At 46.4% G+C, this 22,947-nt stretch overlaps 1 protein-coding gene across 1 annotated transcript in view; it reads left to right on the top strand.

Annotated features, from left to right (window-relative positions):
- The window catches only part of MATN2 (matrilin 2), a 57,401-nt gene that overhangs the window by 20,899 nt on the left and 13,555 nt on the right, over nucleotides 1–22,947 (top strand). Inside the window, exons 6-12 of the mRNA XM_081874096.1 lie at nucleotides 2,399–2,521; nucleotides 3,933–4,055; nucleotides 6,272–6,394; nucleotides 8,644–8,766; nucleotides 20,722–20,844; nucleotides 21,617–21,739; nucleotides 22,780–22,902. Of these exons, the coding sequence (XP_081730222.1) occupies nucleotides 2,399–2,521; nucleotides 3,933–4,055; nucleotides 6,272–6,394; nucleotides 8,644–8,766; nucleotides 20,722–20,844; nucleotides 21,617–21,739; nucleotides 22,780–22,902 (861 nt within the window). The remainder of the gene's footprint in view (nucleotides 1–2,398; nucleotides 2,522–3,932; nucleotides 4,056–6,271; nucleotides 6,395–8,643; nucleotides 8,767–20,721; nucleotides 20,845–21,616; nucleotides 21,740–22,779; nucleotides 22,903–22,947) is intronic.

Here is a 22,947-nt window from a genome sequence, read left to right as displayed (position 1 = left end):
AGTTGGCACTGTTAGGAATGCCGTACTTGGTAAAATTTAAATGAAACATGACATTATTTCAAGGGCAAAAAATGGTAACTTTGTTCTTTTTATTAGTCCAAATGATCTAAGAAACCACTTTGTGATTTGATTATGTTTATCCTTTGTTTAGAATAATTCTTTAAAAACTGACACAAGCTCCACAGAGATAAATACAGTTCAGCTTCATCTATCCAAAATCTGCAGAGCATTCCAAACAATTTAGAATGTTCTGAAAGAGGGTTTGATTAACAGGTTTACATTTAGGCAAATTGAAGGCATTTGAGAAGGGCACAAATATATTCTAATAAGCAGAAATTTTGGGTAATGGGAGTTTGCACAATGACAGATATACAATGTTTAGTATTTTCAGGGTATAGCTTACACCATTTCACAACCACTTTCACAAATTAGTTTAGTTTTGGCATCTTGCGTAGCGCTTTGTAGATAAATATTACGTCCTGTTTATATTTACTGTAGTGAATATAAATTACCAAAATGACTACAACAATGCTTCTTGCTGTCAAAGAGCAATACAAGCCCAGTATGGTGTAATGGCTAGAGGGCTTGGAAGGCCCAAGTTCAAATAGCTGTGAAGCTCAATGGGAGGCCCTGAGGCTAAGTTGCCTAATTTATAAGGTTGTTGTAAGGGGGGATAGAGGACGGAGAATAGCATGCATGCATCTTTCAGCTTCTTGGAGGAAGAATGGGATAATAATGTAAGTAAACAAGTCATGGTGAACTATGAGGCCAGGGTTTACATCATAAACTTGGAAACACAGAGGGACAGAACTACAGTGGTACCTCAGGTTAAGAACTTAATTCGTTCTGGAGGTCTGTTCTTAACCTGAAACTGTTCTTAACCTGAGGTACCACTTTAGCTAATGGGGCCTCCCACTGCTGCCACGCAATTTCTGTTCTAATCCTGAAGCAAAGTTATTAACCGAGGTACTATTTCAGGTTACAGACTCTGCTAACCCAGAAATAGTACCTTGGGTTAAGAACTTTGCTTCAGGATAAGAACAGATATTGTGCAGCGGCGGCAGTGGGAGGCCCCATTAGCTAAAGTGGTGCTTTAGGTTAAGAACAGTTTCAGGTTAAGAACGGACCTCCGGAACGAATTAAGTTCTTAACCTGAGTTATCACTCTATATCAATGAAACAAACAAATTGACCCAGGGATGCCATTTTTGGTAGACGCTCCATGTTGTACCCAATACGGAGCATCTACCAAAAATGGCATCCTTGGGTCAATTTGTTTGTTTCATTGATATCCTGCTGAATGTGGAGTTCTTCCTTCAGTGTTGTATGGAGAGAGCAGGGGTTTTTTTCAGCTTGAACTCACTGGAACTCAGTTCTAGCACCTCTCAGGTCGTCTTCATTGTCATTCTAAGAGAACGAGTGAGGTGTTTATGGTGAGTTCCAGCACCTTTTTCTTCTTCTGGAAAAATAGCACTGGAAGAGAGAGACTAGTTCTAACCAAATCACTGCTTCCCAAAGGATCCAGTTCCTGAATATTGTTCCGTTCTCACCACATTTTAAGTAACACCCTCGGTTTCTTCCAAACTGTAAATTTTTCTAGGCGATAACAAAGGAAACTTTCGTTTTTAACCTCGAGCAGTCAGAGTCAAGTTTATTTTGGCTGCACTGTGATAGTCAAGAAAGAGAACAGATTGCTGTTGAGCATTGGTGCTCAAATGTCTATTAGAACAGCTAGCACAGAGTTTGGTATGTGTCAGACTGAGTACAGCACCATTTCTACACCTGAGGGTCTATGAAGGCAACTTTAATTTCAAGGATTGTGAACGTTGCTTCCATTCCTCCAGGCTCTGCAGTCCAGATGTATGGCGTGCTTAAACCAAATAGGGAATCTCAGATCAGGGGGCCAAATGCAACCTTCCAGGTCTCCCCATCTGGCCCTCATAACTCTCTGCAGGCCATCTACCCTCTCCCTAAACCATACCCCTCACTGGCTCTGCTATCCCACCTGAATGTCTTTGCCTGGCTGCAATGTGTCCTTGGACTCTGATAATGCCTCTGGCTTGTCTGCTCCTGTTCATCAGGCAGTGGCTTTTTCCACCTGCCTTGCCCCAACCTTAGGAGTCTTCCCCAGACCAAAGCAAAGCAGAGTTATACCTTTGTTAGCAGCTTAGCTTAGTTGCCAGCAGGAAGTGTACAAGGCACCATCCAGTCATCTTAGGGACTCCACTCCAGATTTGTGTAGGGTTTTCTTCTCCAGAAGATATCTCGCAAGGCTACAGAGGTTTAGGATCAGAGTTTTCCATCTCCTAGATGGGCTACCTGCCCACCACCAACGTTGCAAACGTTAATTTGTCAAGTTCTGTCCCCGAGTGAACTTGTTGTTCTTGTTTGTTTTTCAGTTGTAAATTACTGTGCTTTGAATAACCAAGGCTGTCAACATGAATGCATTAATACTGAAGACTCCTACTACTGTCAATGTCGCAAAGGGTTCATTCTCAATCCTGATAAAAAAACCTGCAGGCGTAAGTTTTCCACATCTATGTTCAGTTCTTTCAGATAGTAGCACTCAGGTGCATACAGTCTGTTGTAAGGGGAAGTGCCACAGTTCCACCATCTGTTTTGCATGCAGGAGGTCCTGGCTACAGTCCATGGTATCTCCAATGAAAAGGATCTCAGGTTGCAGATATTCTAGAAGGGCCATTCCTAGTAGGGGAACTGGCCTAGATGAAGTACTTCTGTAATGTACAATTAACAACACGCTTTAGTACATGTGCCTATATGATACAGGTGGCAGAAAGCATGGCTTCATGTTGGGGGAAGTAGGGGAAAGAGAGTGTTGCCAACTGAGCCTCCTCCTTTGCCACCGCTCCTGGCAGTCAAAAGAAAGCAGGGTGAAAGGAAGGGAGAAGAGTCTTGTGCTGGGTCCAAGGAAGGAAGCCAGGCTGACCAGCTGGACGGCCGGTGGCGTAGCAGCAGCATCAGGAAGAGGAGGAAGGGGGAAGGAGGCAACAGGGCCACTGCCATCCTTGCCATGGGAGGTTGCGACTCTCCAGGCTGGCAGACCCCTAGCCACCCATCCAGCTGGCCATGTCAAATAAAAACAAGGAGAAAGGGAGCTAGGTCAGGCCTGAAGAGAAGACAGCGGCTGGAGGAGACCCTGGGCAGGAGCAGGCCCTGAAGGTCGTGGGAAAGGGTGTAGCTCAGCGGTTCTGAAACCTGTGGGTCCCCAGATGTTGTTGGACTACAACTCCCATCATCCCTGACCACTGATCATGCTGGCTAGGAATGCTGGGAGTTGTAGTCCAAAAACATCTGGGGACCAGCTGGTGGGGTACAGGCCGGCCTCTGGGGGGCTGGAGTTTAAGAGGTAGCAGGGGCAAGGAGATTATGGGAGTCATAGGTGGGCATTAGAGCTAGCTGGGCTTCAGGGAGGGGTTGTCTGTATCATAGAAAACTTTAATAAAAATATTAATGTGCAAAAAAACAAAAAAGCCCCTCCTGGCAGTGATACTGATGTAGACTAGAAGGTCCCTATTTGCATCTGCGGAATGTTAGGGTTATGGGTCCAACAAGACCAATTAGATGTATTCTGTTCCCATTAGTGGCTGGCAGGGTTGCATGGCTGGGGCTGTATCATTTTCTGGACCTCCTAACCCCTCAGGTTGCTGCCAGTTATTGACAGGGCAGGACAAAGCAAAGCAGCACTGACCTCAACATGGTGTAGATATAGCTTTGGGAGTGTCAGACTGGCCTGCGGTTTGCTTCTGTCCCCAGATTTATAAAGATTTTCTTCAATTTTCTGTGAAAAACTAATGCTCTTCTTATAGTCACATCTCTGGCTGAAGCCTTTATTTTTGATTACAGTCTGCTCACTTTGTGTACTACTCCTGTTACTTAAATAATAATAATTCCCCCCTCCCTCTCAATCTTCAGGACCAGACTACTGTGCAATGCAAAATCACGGCTGCCAGCAGGAGTGTGTCAATACAGATGAATCCTATCACTGCCGATGCCAGCAAGGCTTTACTCTCAATCCAGATAAGAGAACATGCAAAAGTATGTTGTCCTAAAGTGTATAGTAAGTTCATCTGTTTTTACTTCTCAACATCAACACCACAGCTTTTTTTAGTTCCTTTTTGCCGTTTTGAGGTGTAACTTTTGAACATGCCTATAAAAACCACCTCCTCCTTATGTCTTCATTATAATTCCTAAAATCAACCAACCAATCCTCCACGCACATAGAAATATCTCTGTGCCAACTTAAAGCAGCACATGTGCATTAAGAAGTGGTTCCATGGCATTCTGCCAAAACACCATCCCTAAGCCTCTTTAAAAACCAGTATGAAACTTAGAAGTTGCACTGACCTTTGGTGGCTGGTTTGCGTGGAGGATTTTGCATGTTACCTTTTTAACCTTATGTTTATATATTACAATAGTGCAAAGTTTATTTCACTATATTCCCAGAAACAACCAGAGCCATGCATTTTGGAGAACACTAACACAAAGAAACTGATGAAACCACCCTAAGAGGCAGAATTGCATCTAGGGTCGAATGGTAGGCTCCGTCAGGAGCTTGTCCTACACTCAAGTAGGACCCTGGTAGAGACATATGCCCGACTGTCATGTTCTCTCCCTCCTGGTCGATTGTTCGAGAGCTTCAAAAGCTTTCTTCAGCCCGAACATCACAGCAACTGATGCCAACAGACATCGGCACACTTAGGGATCCGCAGAGTGTTCGCAGCTTGCGTGACAGACCTCAGCAACTCGGCTAATCTACTTTATTTACATATAAACACACACGGAGCACTGCAACATGGCTCTCTCTCTCTCTAGCATCAGACAGCAAAGAGAATGAACAAAGGACAATAGTCCCACTTCACGGAACACAGTAACACAAATATCCTGTCTCTGTCACTTCCCACTCCGTGGAGTCAAAACATATACCATAATGTGATAGACAACAATCCCACGACTGCAGTCATGGAACAGGAATTCTAACAGGCTCTTGGTAGGGGGCAGCCAAATGGAACTCCAAGAGCCAGCAGCATACATCATGGAGAGAAGGCAGCACTCACCTGACCTCCAGTCAGCAACATTGCTACTGCTGCTTACTGAGAGGTAGAGGAGGAAGGGAGAGGTTGGTGTGGTGGAGCCTATCTGGCACTCCCATTTGTGTGTTTGTACCATGCCTTCCTAGAGGGACATGGGTGGCGCTGTGGGTTAAACCACAGAGCCTAGGACTTGCCGATCAGAAGGTTGGCGGTTCGAATCCCCGCGATGGGGTGAGCTCCCGTTGCTCGGTCCTGCCAACCTAGCAGTTTGAAACCTGCTCCTGCCCACCTAGCAGTTTGAAAGCACGACAAAGTGCAAGTAGATAAATAGGTACCGCTCCGGCGGGAAGGTAAACGGCGTTTCCGTGCACTGCTCTGGTTCGCCAGAAGCGGCTTAGTCATGCTAGCCACATGACCCGGAAGCTCCCTCAGCCAATAAAGCAAGATGAGCACCGCAACCCCAGAGTCGGCCACGACTCGACCTAATGGTCAGGGGTCCCTTTACCTTTACCTTTACCATGCCTTCCTTACTGCCGCCTTGCCTGTAAGCAGCAGCAGTACGACAGATGGGAGGTCAGATGAGCACTGTAGCCCCATCACACCATCCACTACTGCCAACAGTTAAAGTTGCCGACCCTGTCTTAGTTTTCCCAAAATGAAATGCAATTCAAATCATTCCTGCACTTTATGAGTAGAACAAACAAGCATAGCAGTCCCCATGGTTTTTTTTTTGGTTTGTTTGTTTTTTGGCAAACCATGGTTTGTCACCTTCCCCCCACAATGCACCACATCAAAAATGAAATTTTGTGTGGCATTGCATTTTGGGAAAAATAAGATGGCAGGTGCAGTGGAGGCCCCAGTAGGCAATGTCATCACTAATGGCATTATTGGGTTTCAGCAGGTATTCTACTGGGTGTGCTAAGCAGTGATGCTGGACCTGCTAAAATCAGCCAAGAACTCTACATAAACAAACCATATCAAGTGCAATACACACAGATATTCTCTGCAATAGCCAAATATTTTGAAAGGTCTTGTCCTCCTGATACCGTCTCTTGCATATGCAAACAGTCCTAGTGAACTCTTAATTTTGCTTTTGGTGTCTAGCACCAAACTGGAAGGTGAGGTGTTTTTAATGGTTTTACATGATGGTTCTTAAGTATCATTTTTAAACAATTATGTTCCAGCATTGTTACATTACATGTTTTCCTTTCCTTCCCACAGGAATAAATGTCTGTGCTTTGGGAAAACATGGCTGTGAACATGAATGTGTTAACACAGAAGACGGGTATACTTGCAGATGTCGAGCTGGATACACTCTGAACCGTGACCACAAAACATGCAGAAGTGAGTATGTCAGACATTCTGGGGGAGTTAATCTGTATACTGGACAGAGTTCTGAAGCAAACTTATGCTACAGATCTCCTCAGGCTTTTATAAATATGGGCTTTTGTAAAGCTAGCAAGATTCAGCATAAGCTGAGATAATGCCAGCATGTGATTTAAATATATTTCTTTAACAAACAAATTTGCTACAAAGTTCTAGAAAGAGGAATGCTTTACTGCTGGATGTATTTTAGGTCCTTATCTTAGAAAGTGTAGATAATAACTAAAACAATGAGAGCACACAGTGTGTGTGTTTTGTTACTGGTTCTGGGCTTCTCTGTTTCCTTGCTTTAGGCATCTCTTACGCAAAAAAATGAGTTATTGATTTATTTTTGCAACTCCACATATTAAGTAGTTGTCCACATGGCACTTAAACTATGGAATTCACTCCCACTAGAAGTAGCTTGGATAGCTTTAAAAGGGAAGTAGACAAATTCATGGAGAACAAGATTATCAGTTGCTGTTCGCCATGAAGGCTGTATTCTGTCTCTGCTGTAAGTGGCAATATGATTTGGACTGCCAAGTTGCTAAGAATCACAAGTGGGGAGTGCTCTGTTGCAACCAGGTTCTGCTTTTGAGCTTCCACTGGGCATCTGATTGGCCAGTGTGAGAACAGGATACTGAACTAGATGGGCCTTGGCCTGATCCAGCAGTGTGATGTCGTACGTCTGTGTCGCATGTGTGATGTCACTCATTCGACGAGCCCCTCCCCCCCTCATGTCACTGCTATTTGCTCTGCAAGAGAAAGCCTATAGGTTCCTCCATGATACCACGAGTTTCCACCCTGAACCAACTGAAGCTTCAGGGAGGCAATACATATTGAGAAAATGGTACACAGAAACAGGTTTTGGTTTTTTTAAATCACCTCTCCTCAACACTACATGTCAAACCACAATCTCCTTCTTGTGGCATTATTTACCAATAAAAAACGCAGGAAATCTGATCACAGATCCCCTGGTGTTCTTTCGGGTTTAGCCCTGAAAAGTCAGGTCATGCAAGTGAATAGCCTCTATTATAGTCATAGAAATCAAAGAGGGTGTTCCCTTGCATGTAGCGTGAGCTCATATAATGCACTTTTCCATCCCATTCCTGTACTTAGGCACAGTCTGGAGGAATTGTGCAGACTGTTTGCCTATTTGAAATGGTTCTAAGAGTGAGCTATAAAAATAGCAAAGAATGTCTGCTAGCAGAAAGTTAATAGAGGAGTTTGTTTGAAAAGGGGATTTCTTCCCCCTTCGCGCTCTCTCTCTCTCTCTTGCTCTGACTCTTGGATCTATTTTCCCCCCAGGAAAAAAAAAGCGTTTTGCTCTGTACTGCCAGAGCCAGCATAGAGAGAAATGTACATTCATAAAAGCACGTATCAGCTGCACCTCCCAGTTGTTCCTTCGCATGAGAAACAAACAGTCCATGCTTTAAACCTTAACAAATCCTCTGTTGCATGTGTATCTGGCATTCTCTCTCCTCTGTTAGGAAGTTCCCCTGCAACAGCTGAGCAGTCATGCTAATTTGCAAAATGGTGATGTTAGGTTTCCTCATTTCATATGGTTAAATTATAATTCTGCTACACAGTTAATCCTGAAGATTTCACTGTGAATGTCACGTTGTGGTGACTTTACCAAGTATGACTTCTGCTCAAAAAATGTAAACAGTAGTCCAGTCTACCATCCACCCAGTGTAAGGGAGGTTTGGATTGCTTTGTTCATATAATAGAGTACACTTGATCAGATGTTCCCTCAGTTTTCAGGTATACAGTTGTACCCTGGATCTCAGATGGCTTAGTTGCCGAAAACGTTTAGGCTCCCGAACGATCAAAAACATGAAGTGAGTGTTCCAGTTTTCAAACTTTTTTTGGAAGTCGAACGTCTGATGCAGGTTCCAGTTGGTTGCAGGAGCTTCCTGCAGCCAATCAGAAGCCCGCGCTTTGGTTCCCAAACATTTTGGAAGTCAAATAGACTTCCGGAACGGATTCCATTCGACTTCCAAGGTACGACTGTATATATATGGGTGCGGGTGTAAAACAATGGGATCACATGACAATGAAATGCAGAAAGTACATTCTGTGTCCATTCTGTGCAAAGTTTTAACAAAGTCACAGTTTACAATGGTGGGCTTTGCTGATGGTTGTTCCTTGCATATTTTTCACTTCTGGGCTTTAAAAATGCTTTAACATTCCAATGCATTCTTTGCCATTGCTGATACGTAACAATCCAGGAAAAGACCACTGTGCAGAGTCAAACCATGGCTGTGAGCATCTGTGCCTGAATACCAAGGACTCTTACATTTGCCAGTGTTCCGAAGGTTTCATCATTAATGAGGATCTAAAGACCTGTTCACGTAAGTCTCTTGATTTGGTTATTGCATATAATTAGAGAAAAACAAGGTGGGTTAAAGTGCTGATTTTTTTTATTTTGTTCTGAAAGGCAATTTTGAGGAGAACTCGAGATTATAGCATGCACTCAGGTTTTTTGGGAATCCATAATTAAAGCAGATAGATTGGAATCTTGAGCCAGTAAACAAAAACAAAGCTTTATAGTCCCGTATTCCAAGCTAGCCCTTTAAAATTGATAGTGACATTCCCTGTTATTTTCTTGTGTTCCGTATCGCACCACCCTTTACTTATGTTAGTTAGGCAATTCTCAGTGGGCTGCTAGTGGGGCCAGGCTTAATACACCTTTTTGTTTTTGTTTTTGTTTTAATCCACTGTTTTATCCGTGTCCAATGTATTGGAAGACTTGTATCTTAAAAAAAAAAGCATGCATTCAAAGGTAAACAACACCTGCCTGTATGCCCACAATGGATCCCAGGTTTGTGGAACTCAGGGTGGGTGGGTTAGTACTAATTGAGGCGAAGGGGAAACAGCACACAGTGTGAATACACCCCATCAAGCAAACCCTACCTGTGTGGATAGGGGAAAATGAGACAGAATTCAATTGAAAGTCCTCATGTGTAGATGAATTTGCACAAGGAAAAAACAAATTTGTGCAACTTATATGTGCATTAACACTTTGGTGTGTACACAGCCTAAATTTTAAAAGGGGGGAGGGCCCATTGGACCATTCCTTAACAATTCCCCATATCACTAGTAATGAGTGATAATAACTTCCCTTTCCCCGCTCAGTTAATTTTGAGAATCTTTGGGTGGTATTCAACTATGTTTTACTTAGACCCATTGAAATTAATGGGCCTAACTAAGGGCTTGCCCACACTTCCGCTTGAGCTGTGCCTAGAAAGCATGGGGCTGAGTGGTTTTCCCCTTGGCCCACTCCTTTCTTGGGCAGATTTCCACTTTTTTTATTTTAGGTGCCAGGCCTTTAGTTGTCCAAATTTGGTCAATTCTTGTCCATGTCAGTTGGGCTTCAGAAAAGAATGTTCCTTGTCTTTCTAGGGGATTCTTTGTTCTCCAGATGTCAATCAAGTCCATATTGTCAGTCATTTCAAAAAATGTCTTTGGTAGTCTGCCATCTTTTGTCACGTTATGGTTTTGTGACTTATCCATGTTGGTTGATACCACTCCATTCATATCTCCTAACATAATGATGTTATCATAGTCCAGATAGTCCAGCATAATCTCATGCAGCTTCTTGTAAAATTCCGATTTTCCCTCATTTGGCGCATAAATTCCTAATAATAAAAACTTTTCACCTTGGGTCTGAATCTCAATTGCCAAAATTCGTCCGTGTTCATCCTTGAATAGGAATTTTGGTGACAGGCTCTCTTTTGCATATATCACCACGCCTCTTTTCTTTACTCGATCTGAAGAAATAAATTCTTGGCCTAGTCTTTTGTTTATTAACACTTTTCTGTGTAGCCTAGTCACATGTGTTTCTTGCAAACAAATAATGTCCAATTGTTCTTTTTTCAAAATATGAAATATCCTTCTTCTTTTCTCCGGGATGTTGGCGCCATTTATATTCCAACTTAGAAGTTGCAGAGACATCCTGGTCAAATCTGTTATTGATCTGGTGGTGGTATCTTTTTCTCCTGGTCTAGGGACCCCTTCGGTGTAGGTGTAGGTACAAGTTGTGGTTCGGCCCCAGGAGGTCTATCAATCCCTTTCTGAAGATCCTCTCCGTATGTATTCAGAAATTTATCTCTGTCTTCTGCTGTTTTAATTTTCACCTTCTTCCCCCTATACGTAAAGGACAGTCCTTGTGGGAATTCCCACCTAAAGATGATTAAATTGCTCCTCAGCAACTTCACTAGTTCAGAATAAGTGGATCTAAGATCCAAAAGTTGTTTAGGAATATCCTTGTACACCTCTGCTCTTTTGTCCAAAATTTCCAGTGACTTTCCGTAGTGTAGTCCTAATATTTTGTCCCTCTCCTCCTTGGATCTTAAAGTAATCAAACAGTCTCTGGGCTTGTCTTTTCTTGTAAGTTTTCCAAGTCTAAAAGCAGTCACGATTTTAAAGTCCTTTTCCTCCTCCAAGTTCCACCACTTGGAAAACTCTTTTGTTAAATACTCAGTTAGATTCCCTTGTTCATGTTCAAGTTCTGGAATGAACCTCAATTTCAAGTTGTTTTCCCGTGCCCGAAGTTCTATCATAGACAGGTAGGCTTGCTGATCCCCTACCTGCTTGTGCAGTGGTCTCACCTCCTGCTCCAGTGCTGCAGTTTTTTGAATGGCTTCTTCTGCCAATTTCCGATTTTCTACGGTGGATTCAGATAAATTACTGATTGCTTGAGCGTTCGATGTAACCTGTTCAGTTAACTTGTTTACACAGTCTCTGGTCTGGTCAATCTTTGCCGTTTGTTCATCCACCTTTTTGTCCAGGCCTTCCAATTTTTCAAGTATTTTGTCCAATACTGAAGCAGTTCCACCTGCTGCCATATCTAGTCCAAACAGCTGCTCAGTTTCTTCTAATTCCCGAGCATCAGGCACGGATGACCTACGTGGCTGAGAGACTAAAGTCAGGGTTGTTTGTCTTTTTGCTTTGGCCGCTCTTGTTTGCCTCCCAGTACCGCTCATTCCACTTCTATCTGCTGTCAAGGTCAAACTGAGTATGTTCTCATGAGAATCCACCAGCCCATAAGATAAACAATCCTGTCACAGCCACCCAGGTGGGTCCCAGCTCACGAGAGACCTTACTCCGTTGTAGTTTACTTACAGGAAAAGTTTATTGAAGATAATTGCTTCTTTCACAGTTCAGCATTGTGGCTGTACGTCTGTCACGTTAGACCGCCGAAGTCCCCCTCTGACTCCTCCCCTCCTCCACACCAACTTAATAGCCTGGCTCTAGACCACCTCTTCCTCTCCTTTCTTTTCCGCAGGGTCTTTCTGCCCCCCTGGGTTCTCTCTTTCCGGGATTCGCCTGAGGCTGAATCCTCTGCCGCCTCCTGCCCCCTCCTTCTGGCTTTGGGGCCGGGCTCCTCCTCTGAGCTTTCCCCACTTCCGCGCGCCTCTATGTTTGAACTTGGCGCGCGTACGTTGCTTTTGACCTTTCCTTCGTCCTCTATACTGCCCCCTGTTCCACTCTCTACCCTTTCCGGCTGAACACCTTGCTCCAACCCCCTCTCTCTGTTTTCTCCTGTTCCTCCTCCCTCCGAGAGGCTGACAACTCCACCCCCTTTACTCCGTTCCGGCTGAGACCCCTCTGACAGCGTCTGTGCTTCACTGGGCTTTCTCCCCTCCTTCCCTGACTTTTCACAGCTTCTCTCTTCTCCTGCTTTTCGCCTGATCATGCTAGCTCCCTTTTGGGAATCCTCTGACTCACTGCTTAGGCTCATAGATTCCCTTCGAATTCCGTCATCTTCTTCCTCGTCTCTCTCTCCCTCCTCCCACTCGCTTTCCGTCTCCTCTGCCATCTCCTCACTTCTCCCAGAAACCCTGACATCCATCCCCCCCTCGAAGCCCCCCCTTCCCCCCTCCCGGTCGCTGGGTGCAGGTTGAGGGAAATGTGGTTCTTCCTGGGTCGGTTCAGGATACCGGGTGTCCACGTCAATCTTCTCCTCTGCCAGCTCCGTATACGTGTGTTCGAACTCGGGTTCCCCCCCTGAAGGCATCACAGTCTCTTCCTCCCTCACTGCTTCTCCTGGCGCTGCCTGCCAAGGACCTATCATCCACCTCTGACTCCATACCTCCCTTGGCTGATCCACCCACCAATAAGGGTTTGTCTCTCCCCCCCCCAGGCGGGGATCCCTGGTCGGGCTTGTTTTGGGCGTAGAGCCCTCGGGCGAGGAGAAACCCCCGAACGTGCTGCCCGACAAAGTGGGCGTGAAAAGCCAATCATCAAAATACTCCTCGGGCATGGGTTTGTGCGGAAAAATTGCATGAAACTCCTCCTTCAACAGGGGTTCGTCCAAAGCGTAACCCGGCACCCAGCTATTTGCAGAGACTGGAGTGCCTTCCCTGGCGAGAAAATATTCAACTCCCTCCTCCCCCCATCGTGAATCCAGTATCTCTGTGACCTCATTAAGAGGTTCTGGTCTTGGCGACTCCCCTCTCTCAGGCGCCCTTCTACGTGGCTCTGGAGGTGCTCCTGACTCTTGAAACCTGTGTGGGGCTTTGTAGGGAGTGAGCACCGACCTATGAAAGACCGGGTGCACCCTGGAGCCCTCCGGAAGGGCTAGGCGAAAAGCCACCGGATTGATCTTAGCCTCAACTTGATATGGTCCTAGCTGCCTGTGTTCTAACTTCTTTTTGGCCAACGACCTGGCCGGCATCGCGTGGGCTGCTAACCATACCCAGTCCCCAACCTGAATGTCTTCCCCCGCCCTTCTGTGTTTGTCGGCTTGCACCTTATACGCCTGCTTTGCCAGCTCCAAATGTCTCCGCAGCTCCTCGTGCACCTCTTGCAACTCTGCTGCAAACTGGTCGGCATTTTGAGGTCCCCCCCCTTCAGGTGCTGTAAAGCTCGGGAAGGTTCTGGGATGACGTCCATAGTTCGCGAAGAAAGGCGTCACCCCGGTGGATGCGTGCTTCGTGTTGTTGTAGGCGAACTCAGCCATCGGCAGGTAGTCCACCCACGCCGCGGGTCGCTGGTTGGCGTAACACCGTAGGTACTGCTGCATGATCGCGTTGACCCTCTCCGCTTGACCGTTGGTCTGTGGATGCCTCGCCGACGTCAGGTTGATCTTGACGTGCAAGATACCCAGAAGCTTCCGCCAGAAAGTGGAAACAAATTGGCGCCCCCTGTCGGACAAGACGGACTGCGGTAGTCCATGCACTCTGAAGACGTGATCGATGAAGAGCTTTGCGGTCTGTTCTGCCGTCGCCACCTTGGCACAAGGAATGAAGTGCGCCATCTTGGTGAACAAGTCCACAACCACTAACACCGCCGTCTTACCTCTGGAGCTGGGCAGGTCTGTAACAAAGTCCAACGCTACCCTCTCCCACGGTTGCTGCGGTGTCTCCAGCGGTTCTAACAATCCCGCCTGCTTCTGATGCACTGGTTTGGACCTCTGGCAGATATCGCACCTGGCTACGTAGTCCGCCACCTCTCCTCTCATCTGGGGCCACCAAAAGTCCCTTGCCACCAACTCCATCGTCTTCTCTTTGCCGAAATGGCCCGCACTCGGGGCATCGTGCAATTGTTGCAAAACCGTGGCGCGAAGCTCGTCGGTGGGCACGTAAAGGGCGCCCTTGCGAGTCAAAAGTCCATCCTGCAACTGAAACTCATTGTTGTCAGGCGACCCTCTGCGGAGCTCCTCCATCTTGGATTGTGCAAACTGATCCTCTTGCAGCGCGCGTCGCACCGCGTCCAGGTCGACTGCGATGGTAGCGCACGTCCACGCCTGCGGTGCGAAAATGTACTTCGCTGCGATTGGAGCTACTTCCTCCAGGTATTGAGGCTTTCGGGACAGCGCGTCTGCTATAACATTGGAGTCTCCAGGGATGTATTCTATTTTGAAATCGAAATCCGCAAAGAATTCCGCCCAGCGCATCTGTCGTTGGGTTTGCAATTTAGCCGTCCGCCAATACTCCAAGTTCTTGTGATCCGTGCGGACCTGCACCGTGTGCTTGGCTCCTATCAAGAAGTGTCGCCACGCTTTGAAAGCTGCATGAATGGCCAACAACTCCCTGTCCCATATGGTGTAGTTGCGCTCCGTCTTGCTGAGCTTCCGGGAGTAGAATGCACCCGGTCTCCAGTTGCCTTGCGAATCCTCTTGCAAGAGGACGGCCCCAACTGCTCTGTCCGATGCATCTGTCTCTACCCGCATGGGCCTGCCAGGATTCACGTGCAGCAGCTGCTCCTCGGAGGCGAAAAGGCTTTTAAGCTTCCGAAAGGATCGCTCTGCTTGTTCGGTCCAGACGAACTTCTTCTTCTTGGAACTGAGGGTGTCAGTGATTGCCGCCGTCGCGTTTGCAAAACCTTTAATAAACTTGCGATAAAAATTGGCAAAGCCGATGAACCTCTGGACCTCCTTCCGATTTCGAGGGCTTTTCCAGTCCAACAGCGCTTGGACTTTAGTCTTGTCCATGGCCAGTCCCTCGTCGGACAGCTTGTAGCCAAGGAAATCTACCTCTCTCACATCAAACTGGCACTTCTCCAACTTGGCGTACAGCCTGTGTTCCTTCAGCCTCTGCAGAACTTCCTTCACGTCCTTATCGTGATCCTCTGGCGATTCCGAGAAAATCAGGATATCGTCGAGAAAACAGACACACTTCTTGTAGAGGAGACCTGCCAGGACGTGATGCATGAATGCTTGGAAAACATGGCTGCCATTTTGTAGACCGAAGGGCATAACTCTGTATTCGTACGTGCCCAAAGGAGTGAACATGGCCGTCTTCCACTCGTCGCCCTTTCTGATGCGGATGAGGTTGTAAGCTCCACGTAAATCCAGCTTGGTAAAAATCTTCCCCCTCCTGACTGTAGCCAAAAGGTCGTCAATTTTGGGCATGGGGAAGGCCTTGGGCTTAGTTAGTCTGTTTATGAACCGGTAGTCCACAATGAGCCTCTTCTGGGGCGTGTCTTTCTTTTTCACAAAGAAAACAGGACTGCCTCCCGCTGCTTTAGATTCCTGGATGAATCCGCGCTTGAGGTTGTGTTCTATGAACTCCCGAAGCTCTTGCAGCTCGTCTTCCGACATGGAGTACAGCTTGGCAGTTGGCAACTGCGCGCCTGGCACTAAGTCAATCGCGCAGTCGTAAGGTCTGTGAGGCGGCAATTTGTCAGCTTCCTTTTCGCAGAAAACCTCCAAGAACTCCGCGTACTTGTGAGGAACCGCTTGCACCATACTCAGATGCAGCTGCTGTTCGGCTTCTCCTCCTTGATCGGTTTGGATGCAATTCTGGGCGCAATACGATGAACAAAAGGTGATCTGCCTCTGGTACCAAGCAACCGCGGGACTGTGCCTGTCCAGCCAACTCATGCCCAACACGATGGGCGTGTCCGATAAGTGGGTGACATTGAAACTAATAAGCTCTCGATGGTCTCCAATTTGCATCATCATGGGAGGGGTTTGCTGCACCACTTGCCCCCCCAGCAACTTCCTGCCGTCTACCGTGACCACGTTCAGAAGCGTCGTTGCAGGCAGGAGCGCTATGTTATGCTGCTTGACGAACTGTAATCCCACGAAATCGGCGTTGCTTCCCGAATCGATGGTTGTTGGAACCTCGAGAAGTCGCCCATCAGGCAGCTGGAGTGTTGCTGTGAGTAAAACTGCTGGTTTGGGAGGTAAAGGGTCCATGCGCTGCAAGGATGCTGGGGACTTCTCTACAGATCCGCCTGGCTGAGCCCCAGTAGCTCTGCTTCCAGCCAGGCACTGCAGTTTCCCTGAAGCTGCTCCTCTGATTGCACCTCTGCTGTCACAGTTGCTAGTGCTGCAGTGTGCTTCTGGAGCCTCTGGGGGCACTCTTTCGCCATATGGTGTGCACTGTCGCAGATGTAACACTTCCTGGTCCCTCTAGGAGGCTTCGCTTTGGCTGCAGCAGGGATGGGGCTCTGGGATGGCTTTTGAGCCCTAGCACCACCAATCTCCATTGGCTCTTCGCCTTCCTTCCCCATTGGTGAGGGGTGCGCACGGCTGAAATCCCTGTGCACAAAAGGGAGAGTTTTTGCTTGCGCGCGCGCTTGGGGCCCCCCCTCCTCGTGCCACGGACGTCCCTCATGTCGAATTCCTATAGCCAAAGCCCGTTGCACCACGTCTTCCAGGGTCTGGGGTCTGTCCCCCCTTGCGATCTCATCCTTGACGGAGGGGCTCAATCCCTCCCAAAAAAGATCCCTGACCGGTAGACTGTCCTTCGGCCAATCTAAGGCGGTGAGCAATGCAAAAAATTTAGAATGATATTGGCGTACAGTGGCTGTCCCCTGCCTCAGCCCGTGCATCTGCCGGCGCGCAATGTCCTTATCCACAGAGGATTGAAAACAAGCATCCATTGCCTTGATAAACGCATCTGCATTGCGACGGGCTGGTCCATCTTCGCGCCACAGATTGCGTAGCCAAGCCCTGGCCTCCCCATGCAGGTGCGAAACAATAAATCCCACTCTCTCCTCCTCATCTCTAAAATCATGACGGAGTAAATGCAGTGCATACACGACATCTGCCCTGAAGTTGGGATAGTCTTGCAAGTTGCCATTAAAATGCGAAACTAGGGCACCCCCCCTCCTTCCAAGCGCAATGCCCTCCGCTCTGGAGCCCGGGGTCCCCGCCTTGTCCGCATTTTCCCACCTTGCTTGCAAATCCTGGCAGGCTTTCTCCAAGTCAGCATTCTTCTTCTGCGAAGCAATGACTGCCGTTGTGAGAGTGGTAATCTGATCCCGGAGTGCAGCCAGCTGTTCCTCAGCACTCATGGCTGCCCCGTTCGTGAGCTTCGCAAAAAAAAAATTTTTGCTTTCAGAGGGAGGGGGACTTTCTGTCACAGCCACCCAGGTGGGTCCCAGCTCACGAGAGACCTTACTCCGTTGTAGTTTACTTACAGGAAAAGTTTATTGAAGATAATTGCTTCTTTCACAGTTCAGCATTGTGGCTGTACGTCTGTCACGTTAGACCGCCGAAGTCCCCCTCTGACTCCTCCCCTCCTCCACACCAACTTAATAGCCTGGCTCTAGACCACCTCTTCCTCTCCTTTCTTTTCCGCAGGGTCTTTCTGCCCCCCTGGGTTCTCTCTTTCCGGGATTCGCCTGAGGCTGAATCCTCTGCCGCCTCCTGCCCCCTCCTTCTGGCTTTGGGGCCGGGCTCCTCCTCTGAGCTTTCCCCACTTCCGCGCGCCTCTATGTTTGAACTTGGCGCGCGTACGTTGCTTTTGACCTTTCCTTCGTCCTCTATACTGCCCCCTGTTCCACTCTCTACCCTTTCCGGCTGAACACCTTGCTCCAACCCCCTCTCTCTGTTTTCTCCTGTTCCTCCTCCCTCCGAGAGGCTGACAACTCCACCCCCTTTACTCCGTTCCGGCTGAGACCCCTCTGACAGCGTCTGTGCTTCACTGGGCTTTCTCCCCTCCTTCCCTGACTTTTCACAGCTTCTCTCTTCTCCTGCTTTTCGCCTGATCATGCTAGCTCCCTTTTGGGAATCCTCTGACTCACTGCTTAGGCTCATAGATTCCCTTCGAATTCCGTCATCTTCTTCCTCGTCTCTCTCTCCCTCCTCCCACTCGCTTTCCGTCTCCTCTGCCATCTCCTCACTTCTCCCAGAAACCCTGACAAATCCAATCGGAGAAGAGGAAACCGAAAGGAAAGTCAGATTTTGTTAAAGTCCAAAAATCCTCTAGGGGGAGCTTGCTTCTATTATAGGGAAGAAGTCTGATTATTAATTGTCCGTTGATTAAATTTTTCTAAACTTAAATACTGTAAAGCAATGTCTACCATCTAAAACCTCCTGAAGACCTTCAGCAGTTGTATTTAGCAGAGTTGGTTTCAGAGGGTAACAATATTTCAATAAGTGTACACTGTAACAATTCACAGCAACAGTCCCATTAAAGCTCAGATATTACTAAATCCAGCAATAAAGTATCCAAGTCTTGCAAACTGACAGTTCTAATGTCTAGGCAGTCCGATTGCCTGGGATTCTTTGTCCCTTTGTTAGTCCAACAGAGCAGGTTACACAGTTCATATATTGAAGTAAAGCTTTAAAAAAGTTAAGTCCTGAAATAGTTTAAACTAATGTAGGAGTTGATTGCCTTTTGACACCTCTTCAAAGGCACCACACATCAAAGTCTTTGCTTTAGATCTTAAGCAGTGACAAGAGACGGACTTCCTGGTTACGTCTCTCGCTTTCAGCCGAATTTACAGCAAATTTATAGTCCAACCCTTATCTTTTCCGTTGTTACTCACGAGTTGTTGATTTAAGCCGAATTTTCCCAAGAAAAGAGGACAGCGCTCACCGACAGCAGCTTCGCGGCTTCACTCTGCAGAAAGAGCAATTGACTCACAGCACCGCGCCAGCCCTTCCATGTTCCGGGACCTCTTACGAGGTCTCTTCAGCGTTTCTGGGGGCGCTCCGGGTGCCCGCTGAGTCCCACGGCCACGGGCTTACGCTACCCGTGGTTTTCCCGGTAAGGGTCTCCGCTGTGCCGTAGCGGACGACCCGTTCCTGCAGAGCTCCCTCTTCCCACTTAGGAAAGGGCAGCCATTGCCGGACGCGCCGCCTCCGGAAGAGAATGTTTGGGTGGTATTCAACTATGTTTTACTTAGACCCATTGAAATTAATGGGCCTAACTAAGGGCTTGCCCACACTTCCGCTTGAGCTGTGCCTAGAAAGCATGGGGCTGAGTGGTTTTCCCCTTGGCCCACTCCTTTCCCAGGGAAAACCTGCTCTTTAGCTCTAAATCAGAACAAACAGCAAGACATGGAAAACCTGATTGCTATTTGCTCTGATTGAGCACCAAAGAGCAGTTTTCCCCAGGTGGGAAAGCAGCAAGACAACAGGAAGTGTGGCTAAATCCTTAGTTATGTTCATTAGCTTTGATGGGTCTACTCTGTCTGAGTAGAACAGTTTAATATCATCCAGTCTTTTTCCTACATAAAAGTAAAATCAAGGAATGTGACGATTGGCACGACAACAGTGTTAAGTAGCCATTCATGATTATGGTACTTGATGAGGGTTAGCAGAAATATGTAATTTTAAGATAACTACCTGGTATGTATGTAATCATATGACAACACCCTGTGGTTGAGCAGGGTTAAAACAGAAACTTGGATGCTGTGGCTTGAAAGGAAAAACTGAAAATTAAGGGGAATAACACTTTAGTACTAGCTATTCTAACCCAGCCCTAGGTGTCTGTTTGAATCCAGAGTAGCCAAAAAGCAACAGGCTTGCTGAAATAGTTTTATCAATCTACCAATGGAAAGAGTTCTTTCCTGGGTAACAAGAGAAATGTTTATCCTTTATGGAGTTTTATTTTCCTCTGGGCAGCACTTGGGATTTCCATCAAAAGCTCTAAAATTTTATATTTGCTACTCAACTCCTGTGTGTAAAGTTCTCATTTTATGGCTTTTCCTTATGGAGATTCTTACTTCCCAATTTGCCTTGCTTATTATTTAGAAACAGGCAATACTTCTTTTGTGCTGCTAGGAAATCTCTTGGGTTATATTACTCAATTGACCTGAAGTTTAACAGTTTCTTAAATCAACAGCAGAGGAAAGAGCCCAACACACTCATTCTAGTTCTAGTACAAAGCACTTGAGAAATAAGTGGCTATAACCCCTTGTGCAAGCAAATAATTATGCAACATCGGGGGCAAATTAGCCTTTTTGTGACCCACCATTGTCTCCCAAGAGAGATGGATGCCAACAAATTTCTGTTATGTTTTTATTTATGTATCTTTTTTCAATAGGTTGTAAGCCACCTTCAGCGTGGCTTTAACTTTGGAAAAGTGCCATAGAATTAAAATGATTGATTGGACTAATTACCAAGTGGTACTTTCAATCACAGGGAGCCAATGTAGTGCCCACCAGATATTGTTGGACTGCAACTTCCTGAACAATGGCCATACTGGCTGAAGGGAGCTGTGGTCCAGTATCCTCTGCAGGACTCCACATTGTCAGTCCCTCCTGCTTTAAATGCACAGGAACTCCAGATACACATTGGAGTACACAAGCTAGAGTCATAGGGTCCATTGGTCTGCTCTTAGTGGTGTGGTGCTAAGTGAAAGTGCATATGTCCTTTCCCCCCGCCCCCGGCACCCCAAAAAAAAAAAAAAAGATTGGGCAAGGGGTGTTTACTTTCATTTTGTGCACAGGAGACTAAATCTATCAACTCTTTAGAAACTTCCTCAGTTATTACCCTGTTTGCCCTGCCTTCATTTCCCTCCACTTCCTCTGTTGTTTCCTTTGCCTGTTTTCAAGTTCCCTGGGTGTCAGGACTCTTCTTTGCAAATACATAATAATAATTGCAACTTTTTTATTCCCAGGAGTGGACTATTGTTTGCTGAATGACCACAACTGTGAACATTTGTGTGTAAATAGTGAAAGATCTTATGCCTGCCAGTGCTTTGAAGGATATGTGCTGCGTGGGGATGGGAGAACTTGCAAACGTAAGTTTGTTTTCCCCAACCTAGTTCACTTATTTTCATATATAAATATTTCTTAAATAAAAATTGCCAATTGTTATTACTGTGGTTAACATAGTTACAGAATTACCCATGGGGGGATGTTTTTGGACTTCACTAGTACTGTACCTATTTTTTCAAAGACCATAGAGAAGAAGCAGGAAGAAAGTAAAGTCTGAATGGAAGTAATGTACTGGACCAGCATGTACCGTATTTTTCCATCTATAAGACATTTTGGGGGACATCAATTTAAGAAAATGGGGAAAGATCTACCCATGTATAAGACACCCCCAAATTTTGGACCTTATTTTTTAGGGGGGGAAACTAGACTTACGCATGGAAAAATACGGTACAGTGGTACCTTGGGTTACAGACGCTTCAGGTTACAGACGCTTCAGGTTACAGACTCCACTAACCCAGAAATAGTGCTTCGGGTTAAGAACTTTGCTTCAGGATGAGAACAGAAATTGCGGTGTGGCGGTAGCCGGAGGCCCCATTAGCTAAAGTGGTACCTCAGGTTAAAAACAGTTTCAGGTTAAGAACGGATCTCCAGAACAAATTAAATTCTTAACCCGAGGTACCACTGTAGATTTAAGCAGTATTGTGTAGTATGATGATTGTTGAGCTCGAACCAAAGTTCAAATGAGTGATTATGAGAGGCAGCTTGGGGAAGCAGAGCCAAAGGTTTTATAGTCTTCATGTTGACTCATGGGGTGATCATATGGCTTTACAAAAGAAACAAATTATCTGTTTTCAGGTAGAGATGTCTGTAGATCTGTCGACCATGGATGTGAGCACCTTTGTGTCAGTGATGGCATTTCCTATGCCTGCAAGTGCCACGAGGAATTCATACTGAGTGAAGATGGGAAGACCTGCAGAAGTAAGCAAGCACTCCTTAATGGGCTATTCATTCTGAAGGCTCTGGTTTCAGAGGCTGGGAGTGCTGTTTCAGCGCTTCCCTCCCTGCAGCTCAGGTGTGTGCTATGCTATAGCTCATCTTTGTCTACTGCAGAGTTTCCCAACCTTGTGCCTCCAGCTGTTTTTGGACTAGAATTCCCATCATCCCTTGCCACTGGTCTTGCTAGTCAGGGATGATGTGAGTTGTAGTTCAAAAACAGCTGGAGGCACAAGGTTGGGAAACACTGGTCTACTGAACTAACTGGGTGCTGCAGGTGGAGGACCAGTGAGGGCTGTAGAGATAGTTCCTGCTGCTATCTCATGTTGAATCCATGGGCATCCAAGGGCATATCGCCCTGATCTCTAGGCCTCCTTAGGCATGATGAGAGTGGTCTCATGCTTCTGCTGTCTTGCTGGAGCTTGCACATCTTTCCACGGGGGAAATGCACGGATTTCCTTTTTGTATTTTATAAGAGGCTGCAGAAAGTGGAATTGTGAGAACATTTGCACATATTATTTCCCCAAATTTCTTGTAACGTGCAATGAAGTCCTCAGCAAATTTGAGATTCTGTCTCAAAGAGCATCTCTGACTAGCACATGGCTGGTTGCATGCTACTTCTGAAGCAGGCTTGCAGCCCCCTAATAGAGCTGGGGAGGTCGTGGAGAGCTCACTTGGAAGCTTGTAGGCAGGATTCTGCTAGATGATGGTCTACCAGTTCACCGTTTCTAATCTAAAGTCTCCATTGAGAAATATGTCCTCAGATCAGTTGGCTATGGCTGTGTTTGTGCTAATAAATACAGCATATCTGCAGTACTAGGAAGCATGCATACTAAAGGAGGATGTGAAAACCTGAACCAATTACACATGGAAAAGTGGGCTCATAATTGTCATGTGAATTCATTTTGACAATTGTGCAAAAGCAGGACGTGATCTGAGTTTTATTTCATCTTTGTAATATTGGTCATTCTACCTTTGCATTTATTTCATCTGGAAAACTTATTAATTATGAAAATTATCATTAGGTAAAGACCTCTGTAAATCGGTTGATCATGGCTGTGAGCACCTGTGTGTCAACAGCGGATACTCCTATGTCTGCAAGTGCCACAATGGATTTCTATTAAGAGATGATGGGAAGACATGCAGAAGTAAGCAGCTCAGTCTTGATCAAATGATAGTTATTGTAAATCTGT

This window comes from Podarcis erhardii (genome assembly GCF_964252035.2).
Source record: "Podarcis erhardii genome assembly, chromosome: 8".
In the NCBI taxonomy this organism is placed as follows: domain Eukaryota; kingdom Metazoa; phylum Chordata; class Lepidosauria; order Squamata; family Lacertidae; genus Podarcis; species Podarcis erhardii.
This window is presented reverse-complemented; position numbering and strand designations above follow the sequence as displayed.